This window comes from Salmo trutta, chromosome 2 (genome assembly GCF_901001165.1).
Source record: "Salmo trutta chromosome 2, fSalTru1.1, whole genome shotgun sequence".
Taxonomy (NCBI): domain Eukaryota; kingdom Metazoa; phylum Chordata; class Actinopteri; order Salmoniformes; family Salmonidae; genus Salmo; species Salmo trutta.
Window position 1 is genome coordinate 15,159,843 of NC_042958.1, and position 10,073 is coordinate 15,169,915.

At 45.9% G+C, this 10,073-nt stretch overlaps 1 protein-coding gene across 1 annotated transcript; it reads left to right on the forward strand.

Annotated features, from left to right (window-relative positions):
- The first annotated feature begins 441 nt into the window (after positions 1-441).
- On the forward strand, positions 442-9,854 carry LOC115148822 (gamma-aminobutyric acid receptor subunit rho-3-like). Its single transcript, XM_029691081.1, has 10 exons — positions 442-590; positions 1,241-1,353; positions 3,987-4,054; positions 4,155-4,378; positions 4,470-4,552; positions 4,734-4,871; positions 6,882-7,034; positions 8,396-8,457; positions 9,127-9,258; positions 9,549-9,854. The coding sequence occupies exons 1-10, from the start codon at positions 442-444 to the stop codon at positions 9,852-9,854; spliced, it is 1,428 nt and encodes a 475-aa protein (XP_029546941.1).
- Positions 9,855-10,073: the final 219 nt, after the last annotated feature.

Here is a 10,073-nt window from a genome sequence, read left to right on the forward strand (position 1 = left end):
CAACACTGCAACCACGACCACAACCATCAACACTGCAACCACGACCACAACCATCAACACTGCAACAAGGACCACAACCATCAACACTGCAACCACAACCACAACCATCAACACTGCAACAAGGACCACAACCATCAACACTGCAACCACAACCACAACCATCAACAAGGACCACAACCATCATCACTGCAACAAGGACCACAACCATCAACACTGCAACCACGACCACAACCCTCAACAAGGACCACAACCATCAACCTCAACCCCTGACTGTGATCGGAGCGATCATAGTTCTATTGGAGTCCCTGCTTTAAGTGACCGTCATTTATATTTCTAATATGCTTTTATTAGTTAATGTTTCCCTGGAAAAACAGTGACACATGTTATTTCTCTGTGGACTACACTGAACTCCTGACCTCTAACTCCAACCCTGACCACATCATGAACGCTGTCCTTCTGGCCGTGAAGTGGCTGTGCTTGGTCTGGGCCGTGACGTGGCCTGTAACCATGGTGACAGGGATCCGTAACCCGGGACGACGGAGGCACAAAGACGTTTACGTGGGGGAGCACAGCAAGAACAAACACAGAGGGTAGGAGGACACATACTATGGGCACACATGCATCAGGGTTGGGGTCAATTCCTTTTGAATTCCAGTCAATTCAGAAAGTACACTGAAATTCAAATTCTCTCCAATGTTTGGAATTGTAATTTGGTTAACTTTCTGAATTGACTGGAATTGAAATGGAATTGACCCCAACCCTGGCATGCACACACATAACTCCATAACCCTGTAAACCCCATACCTCCATAACCCTATACATCCTGTAATTCAGTGGTTCTCAAACCTCACCTGGGGACACACAACCATTCCATGTACTTGATCTATTCAGTGCTACAACAAAATGGTGACATGTCTGGCAGTCCCAAGGAGAGGTTTGAGAACCATTGCTGTTATTTTCTCATTGCTCTTACTCCCTGACCTGGGGTCCACCTTGGCTTCCAGCTATATCAGTCTTCATCAAGTTACGGAGTGCCGGCCCGGAAGAAGTCTGGAGTGATTCCAGGGAGTAGCTAATTACCAAATGTGGCAGTGTGTGTATGTGGGAGGGCTGTTGTGAAAACCGCAGGCTGTGTTTCTTCAATCAAACCCTACAATTACAGTCTTATTAAAGAAACATATTGCTCAACTATTGCAGGGTGTTGGGGTGTCTGGGATTATAATGTGTGTTGTCTTTCCAGGCGTATAGACCATAAACTGACGAGGCAGGACAGCACCAAGTCTCTACTCATTAAGACTGAACAGCTGCTGAGGATCGAGGAGCACGACTTCGCTATGAGACCTGGCTTTGGAGGTGAGAAACACGCATGTCCACCATACATAGGAAACACTAAAACAAATCCAATCAGTCACTCTCTGTCCCCCTTTAATGATGCGTACGATGGCTGTGCTATGAGAGGATCTGCAGGACACTGGGTTTCCCTGAACACATCGCTCCCAAACCAACACTGACCCATATTACACTGTGTGTGTGTGTGTGTGTGTGTGTGTGTGTGTGTGTGTGTGTGTGTGTGTGTGTGTGTGTGTGTGTGTGTGTGTGTGTGTGTGTGTGTGTGTGTGTGTGTGTGTGTGTGTGTGTGTGTGTGTGTGTGTTGGGGGGGATTCATAAACAGTAATCTGGATTATAATCCAGGTCTGTTGAAACAGATAGAGGGGTGGGAAACAGGGTTGGAAACAGCCCAGTTCAACCAAGGGTGGACAACAAGCCTTCATACTACCCAAACAGGTAATTGACAGTGAGAGAGAGAATTGACTGGTTAATAAGGCTTTAACTTTAATATAGAGATGTTTATTCTGGTGGTTTATGAGTCACTCTGTGTAATGGGAGGAAGCAGAGGCTTAATTAGAAGATGTGGTGAGTGTGTGGTTTGTTTAATTGTGAGGGAGGTTAATTTAATACGATGCTAACATTCAGAGATCATCAACATACTTCACACCCATAAAAAAATGATCAATAAAAACACACACATATAATAATGGCAGCACCGGGGATGGCTGCCGTTTTACGGGCTCCTAACCAACTGTGCTATTATGTTTTTGTATTGTTTGTAACTCATTTTGTACATAATGTTGCAGCTACCGTCTCTTATGACTGAACATAGTTTCTGGTCATCACAACAGCGATTACTCACCTCGAACTGGACTAAGATGTTTTATTTAATGAGTCTGATGTGAAGGATATACTGGTTTGTCAAGACAAGGCCCAAATCCTCATCATCAGCCTGAAGAAAAGACGGAGAAAAAGGGAGTGCCTTGTATGAATTTGCCGATGAGTAGGTAAACCACCACTACCCTCCGTATTATTGGCCGACGTGCAATCATTGGAAAACAAACTGGACGATCTACGATTAAGACTATCCTACCAACAGGACATTAAAAACTGTAATATCTTATGTTTCACGAGACGTGGCCGAATGACGACACGGAAAATATAGAGCTGGCTGGCTTCTCCGTGCATCAGCAGGACAGAGCTGCTACGTCGGGTAAGATGAGGGGCGGGGGTGTGTCTATTTGTCAATAACTGCTGGTGCGCGATGTCTAATATTAAAGAAGTCTAAAGGTATTGCTCGCCTGAGGTAGAATACCTTAAGATAAGCTGTAGATCACACTATCTACCAAGAGAATTCTCATCTATATTATTCGTAGCTGTCTATTTAGCACCACAAACCGATGCTGGCACTAAGACTGCACTCAACGAGCTGTATAAGGCCATAAGTGTCACGCCCTGGACATAGAGAGGGTTTTGTTCTCTATTTCGGTTAGGCCAGGGTGTGACTAGGGTGGGCATTCTATGTCCTTTTTTCTATGTTTTGTATTTCTTTGTTTTGGCCGGGTATGGTTCTCAATCAGGGACAGCTGTATATCGTTGTCTCTGATTGGGAGCCATACTTCGGCAGCCTGTTTTCCTTTGGGTTTTGTGGGTGGTTACTTTCTGTTTAGTTGATGTTCCTGACATAACTGTTTGGCTGTCATTCATTTTCTTGTTTTGTTTAAAGTGTTCTATTAAAATGATATGATGAGCACTCAACACGCTGCGCCTTGGTCTACTCCCTTCGACGGCCGTTACAATAAGCAAACAAGAAAATGCTCATCCAGAAGTGACGTTCCTAGTGGCTGGGGACTTTAATGCAGGCAAACTTAAATCCGTTTTACCTCAATTCTACCAGCATGTCACGTGCAACCAGAGGAAAAAAATACTCTAGACCCCCTTTACTCCACACACAGAGACGCATACAATGCTCTCCCTCGCCTTCCATTTGGCAAATCTGACTATAACTCTATCCTCCTGATTCCTGCTTACAAGCAAAAACTAAAGCAGGAAGTATTTTTTTTATTTTTTTATTTTACCTTTATTTAACTAGGCAAGTCAGTTAAGAATAAATTCTTATTTTCAATGACTCGCGCAATACGGAAGTGTTCAGATGACGCGAATGCTACACTACAGGACTGTTTTGCTAGCACAGACTGGAATATGTTCCGCGATCCATCCAATGGCATTGAGGAGTTTACCACCTCAGTCACCGGCTTCATCAATAAGTGTATCAATGACGTCGTCACCACATTGACCGTACGTACATTTCCCAACCAGAAGCCATGGATTACAGGCAACATCCGCACCTAGCTAAAGGCTAGAGCTGTCGCTTTCAAGGAGCGGGACACTAATCCGGACGCTTATAAGAAATGGCCTCAGACAAACCATCAAACAGGCAAAGCGTCAATACAGGACTAAGATTGAATCCTACTACACCGGCTACACATGCTCGTCGGATGTGGCAGGGCTTGAAAAATAGCTAAATGTCTTTAATGCTTGCTTCGAGGAAAGCAACACTGAAGCAAGAGGGTGTTGGTGTTTGTTTCTCTGGTTTGGTGGTTTGGGTGAGGAGCTCTGCCGGTCCTGACGAGATGTGTGTGCATGTGTGTTCTCAGGTGCAGCCATCCCTGTAGGCATTGATGTTCAGGTGGAGAGCATCGACAGCATTTCAGAGGTCAACATGGTATGAGCCTGTGTACCCTTGGTGTATAATCTATACACGTGTGTGTATAATCATCACACGTGTCTGAGTGTCTTTAATCATGAGTGTGTGTTCTGCTCAGGACTTCACCATGACTCTGTACCTGCGCCACTACTGGAAGGATGAGCGGCTGGCGTTTCCATCTCATAGTAACGTGAGCAGGACATTTGATGGGCGTCTGGTGAAGAAGATGTGGGTTCCTGACGTGTTCTTCGTCCACTCCAAGAGGTCCTTCATCCATGACACCACCATGGAGAACATCATGATCAGGGTCTATCCTGACGGAAGCATACTCTACAGCGTCAGGTAGAGCATCAGTGTGTGTGTGTGAGTGTTACTATATATAGGTTTACTGTATCTTATCTATTGGCATATGATTATTATGTGCGTGTTATAGGATCACAGTGACTGCTCTCTGCTCCATGGACTTCAGCAGCTTCCCTCTGGACACACAGAACTGTTCACTGGAACTAGAGAGCTGTGAGTCACACTGACATACACACATCACACAGCAGCACACATGCACACACACATTTTCCCTAAATATAAACCTGCACCCACACTAACAATCTGATTGCTGATTGATTGGTTAGACAAATACCCACCAAACTCTCTCTCTCTCCCCCTCCTCCCTCTCTCCCTCTCTCCATCCCCTTTCTAGATGCGTACAATGAGAATGATCTGATGTTGTATTGGAAGAATGGCAACGACTCTCTGAGGACAGATGAGATGGTTCTCTCTCAGTTCTTCATCAAGAAGTTCCACCCTTCCAGTGGGCTCGCCTTCTACAGCAGCACAGGTCTGTCTGGATATTTGTGTGTGTGTTCTGTGCTCCATGTGTCTTATGACTCATTCCATTTAGACCAGGGGTACTCAACTACTATTTGAGAAGGTCCGGTCACACAAATTTCCTAGGTGGCAAGGGTCCGGATGGATATTTATCGGCATAGTAACAAACCCCCACCCAGTTTTAAAGAACATTTCTTGCAATACTACACATTTTGCCATGTCTTAAGTGTTTTCATATGATACCTGAGTGACTCAACAAAATCAATAGGGCCCCCCTGGGGGTCGAGGCCCCTGGGCACGTAATCTGGCCATGATAAATACAAGATTTAGATTGGTACGTTAGGCTAACCAGCTATCTAGCTAACATGGGCTAGTTGATCAACTGGACATTTCTGACAGGTTATAAATAGCTGTCACGTCCTGATCCTAGTAAGATGTCATTTTCTATAGTAGAGTAGGTCAGGGCGTGACAGGGGGTGTTTTGGGTTGTTCTATGTTTTCTATTTCTATGTTTAAGTTCTATTTCTATTCTATTTCTATTTCTATGTTGGGATTGTTTGGGTTGATCTCTAATTGGAGGCAGCTGATCCTCGTTGCCTCTGATTAGAGACCATATTTAAGTAGGGGTTTTTCTTCCTGGGTTTTGTGGGTAGTTGTTTTCTGTTTAGTGTATGTCACCTGACGGAACTGTTGTCGTAAAAATATATCAAAACATGCATCCTGTTTAGAAATAAGGCACTAAAGTAAAATTGAAAAAATGTGGAAAGAATTTAACTTCATGTCATGAATACAAAGTGTTATGTTTGGGACAAATTCAACAGAACACATCACTGAGTACCACTCTTCATATTTTCAAGCATGGTGGTGGCTGCATCCTTTTATGGGTATGCTTGTCATCGGCAAGGACTAGGGATTTTTTGGTGGATAAAAATAGATGGAATAGAGCTGAGCACAGGCAAAATCCTAGAGGAAAACATGGTTCAATCTGCTTTCCAACAGACACTGGGAGATGAATTCACCTTTCAGTAGGACAACAACCTAAAACACTAGTGCAAATATACACTGGAGTTGCTTACCAAGATGACATTGAATGTTCCTGAGTGGCCTAGTTAGAGTTTTGACTTAAATTGGCTTGAAAATCTATGGCAAGACTTAAAAATGGCTGTCTAACAATGATCAACAATCAATTCGACAGAGCTTGAAGAATTTTTTAAAGGATAATTAGCAAATTGTCATAAGGCTGGGTGAAGCTGGTGTATGCAGTCAGGTGCAGGAGAGCAGAGAATTGGGAGCAACGTTACTTTACTCAGAATAATGAATGGTGCAAGGTAAAACACTACACTTGCCCAAACACAAACACACGAACATCAACTTTTACGCACGGGCAAAAAACAGCACCCATCGAAATAACCAGTCACCAAAATTACCGAACATGAAATAAAACAATCCCGCACAACACCATGGGGGAAACAGAGGGTTAAATACATGAACAATAATTAGGGGAATGAAAAACAGGTGTGTAGAAACAAAGACAAAACAAATGGAAAATGAAAAGTGGATCAGTGATGGCTAGTAGACCGGCGATGCCGACCGCCGAGCGCCGCCCGAACAAGGAGAGGAACCGACTTCGGCTGAAGTCGTGACACAAATATTGGAACAATCTCGGTGTGTAGAGCTCTTAGAGACTTACCCAGAAAGACTTACAGCTGTAATCGCTGCCAAAGGTGATTCTAACATGTATTGACTCAGGAGTGTGAATACTTATCTAAATTAGATATGTCTGTATTTCTAAAAACAGGCTTTCGCTTTGTCATTATGGGGTATTGTGTGTAGATCGGTGAGAAAACCAATATAGTTATTCCATTTTGAATTCAGGCTGTAACACAACAAAATGTGGAATAAGGGTATGTATGTAAGGGATTTAGTCTCTTTGTCTCAATCTCTCACGCTGTCCCTTTCTCTCTCTCTCTCTCTCTCTCTCTCTCTCGCTCTCTCTCTCTCTCTCTCTCTCTCTCTCTAGGTTGGTATAACAGGTTGTATATAAACTTCATCCTGAGGAGACATATCTTCTTCTTCATGCTGCAGACATATTTCCCCACCATGCTGATGGTTCTGCTGTCCTGGGTCTCCTTCTGGATTGACAGGAGGGCTGTGCCTGCACGTGTCTCCCTAGGTAAACACAAACACACACACCAGGAAACACACCCCTGAAAACACCTGGCTACACACCCAAGTTCACATGATTATACTTCTACATAAAATACCTACCATAAGTTATTCGCACACTCCTCTCCCTTTAGAACTCTACAGCCCTAACATGTCTGCCGTCCTCTCGATTTAGAGCTCCACAGCCCTGACATGCCTGCTGTCCCCTCCATTTAGAGCTCCACAGCCCTGACATGCCTGCTGTCCCCTCCATTTAGAGCTCTACAGCCCTAACACGCCTGCTATCCTCTCCCTTTAGAGCTCTACAGCCGTAACACGCCTGCCGTCCTCTCGATTTAGAGCTCTACAGCCGTAACACGCCTGCTGTCCTCTCGATTTAGAGCTCAACAGCCCTAACACACCTGCCGTCCTCTCCCTTTAGAGCTCTACAGACGTAACACGCCTGCCGTCCTCTCCATTTAGAGCTCCACAGCCCTAACACACGCCTGCCGTCCTCTCCCTTTAGAGCTCTACAGCCCTAACACGCCTGCTGTCCTCTCCCTTTAGAGCTCCACAGCCCTAACACGCCTGCCGTCCTCTCCATTCAGAGCTCTACAGCCCTAACACGCCTGCCGTCCTCTCCCTTTAGAGCTCCACAGCCCTAACACACGCCTGCCGTCCTCTCCGTATAGAGCTCCACAGCCCTAACACGCCTGCCGTCCTCTCCCTTTAGAGCTCTAGAGCCCTAACACGCCTGCCGTCCTCTCCATTTAGAGCTCTACAGCCCTAACACGCCTGCTGTCCTCTCCCTTTAGAGCTTCACAGCCCTAACACGCCTGCCGTTCTCTCCATTCAGAGCTCTACAGCCCTAACACGCCTGCCGTCCTCTCCCTTTAGAGCTCCACAGCCCTAACACGCCTGCCGTCCTCTCCCTTTAGAGCTCTACAGCCCTAACACGCCTGCTGTCCTCTCGATTTAGAGCTCCACAGCCCTAACACGCCTGCTGTCCTCTCCCTTTAGAGCTCCACAGCCTTAACAAGCCTGCCGTCCTCTCGATTTAGAGCTCCACAGCCCTAACATGCCTGCTGTCCTCTCCCTTTAGAGCTCCACAGCCTTAACAAGCCTGCCGTCCTCTCGATTTAGAGCTCTACAGCCCTAACACGCCTGCCGTCCTCGCGCTTCAGAACTCTACAGCCCTAACACGGCTGCCGTCCTCTCCCTTTAGAGCTCTACAGCCCTAACACGCCTGCCGTCCTCTCCCTTTAGAGCTCTACAGCCCTAACACGCCTGCCGTCCTCTCCCTTTAGAGCTCTACAGCCCTAACACGCCTGCCGTCCTCTCCCTTTAGAGCTCTACAGCCCTAACACGCCTGCCGTCCTCTCCCTTCAGGTATCACTACAGTACTGACCATGTCCACCATCATCACTGGGGTGTCCTCCTCCATGCCACAGGTAAGTGACTGTGTGTGTGTGGGTGGGTGAGGAACTAGCGAGTTTTCTTGAGTGTTTAATTCTTACTCTGTGTAACTCCCTCCAGTAACCACGAGCACAACCGTTCCTTGATTTTAACTGGCGCCTTTATTCTGTAGTTTAGTCAGAATTATCACCTTCCGTGAGAACTATAACGTAAATGAAAATACAGTTTAAGCACACTCTTACACCTTCTTGTCTTATGAGTGACTTATTAGCTTGGTATAACTCTGAAGTGCTTACATACATAAACAGTTTAGCCGGAGCTATAACAGTATCAGATTGAACACATGAATAAAGGAAAAAATACCTCATTGGCTGCTTATTACAGAAGGGAGGAAATCAAACTTCACACTTATTATTCCTGGCATGAATTCACGCTTCATCCTAACATACACATATCAACCTTTACGAACTACACCCGGTAACATGAAAACTTAGCTAACATCGCGCGGGAAAGCCTTCACCCCCAAAGATGTGTTGCTACGATAATGATCCCTGTTACAACAGTTATTAGCCACGTAGTTCCACCTGTCTTATCATTTCCCCCGCATAGCGAACACGTAAACAATTCAAACAAAAAAACAAACACATAACTTACAGATTAATTGTCAGTTACACTCTGTGTGTGTGTGTGTGTGTGTTTTCCAGGTGTCCTACGTGAAGGCAGTGGACATCTACCTGTGGACCAGCTTCCTGTTTGTGTTCCTGTCAGTGATAGAATATGCTGCTGTCAACTACTGCTCTACGCTGGAGGAGATGCGACGACTGAAGAGAGGAAAGGTCAGAGGTCATCCATATTATACCTGGAGCAGAGAGCGCCTGTCCCTGACAGGATATTTGTTGAGAGTATTCTCTCTGCACAACACTGCTCTCTAGTGGTTAGATAGAGAAAGGAAGCCAAGATATCGTCACTCCCAGAAATCATCACAAGTTTCTCTCTAACTTTGTCCCCAGGTTGGAGACGATATTAGTTTATCTCCTAGTCTATGTGTCTACATCTATAGATACACAGTATATCTATATGGAGATGTTATATATCTGTATGTGTGTCTGTCTGTCCCCCCATTCAGCTCCCAACCTCGTACAACGCCAGCAAAGCCATGGCCTTCGATGGCTGTTTCCATGACAGTGACATTGAGCTGACCCCGTTCCCCCATCTGCCAACCTCCATGACCTCCAACCATCACAGAACTCCACTCCAGAACCCTGAGGACCCGCCCACTGAGGGGACACGTCTCCGCCGGCAACGGTCGGTGCAGGAGAACGTGGATCTGCTACTTAGCAACAGCTACTTGATCGACTCGTACTCCCGCATGGCCTTCCCTCTGTCCTACCTCCTATTCAATACCATCTACTGGAGTATGTACTCCTCCTGAGGGACCCTACTGAGTATAGTGCTGGGACCCTACTGACTATAACTCCTTCTGAGGGACGGTCCTACTGAGTACTGGGACCCTACTGAGTATGTACTCCTCCTGAGGGACCCTGCTAAGTACAGGGACCTTACGGAGTATTGACCACCTAAGGGAGGGACCTCAGATGGACTCCTCCTGTGGGAATCTACTGAGGATACTACTGGCACCCTGCGGAGTATG

Excerpts from the sequence above, each read along its gene's own strand:
- LOC115148822 (XM_029691081.1), top strand. The coding sequence starts at position 442 with ATGAACGCTGTCCTTCTGGCCGTGAAGTGGCTGTGCTTGGTCTGGGCC. Across the intron at positions 1,354-3,986 it reads TATGAGACCTGGCTTTGGAG|GTGCAGCCATCCCTGTAGGC; the intron begins GTGAGAAACACG and ends GTGTGTTCTCAG. Across the intron at positions 4,553-4,733 it reads TTCACTGGAACTAGAGAGCT|ATGCGTACAATGAGAATGAT; the intron begins GTGAGTCACACT and ends TCCCCTTTCTAG.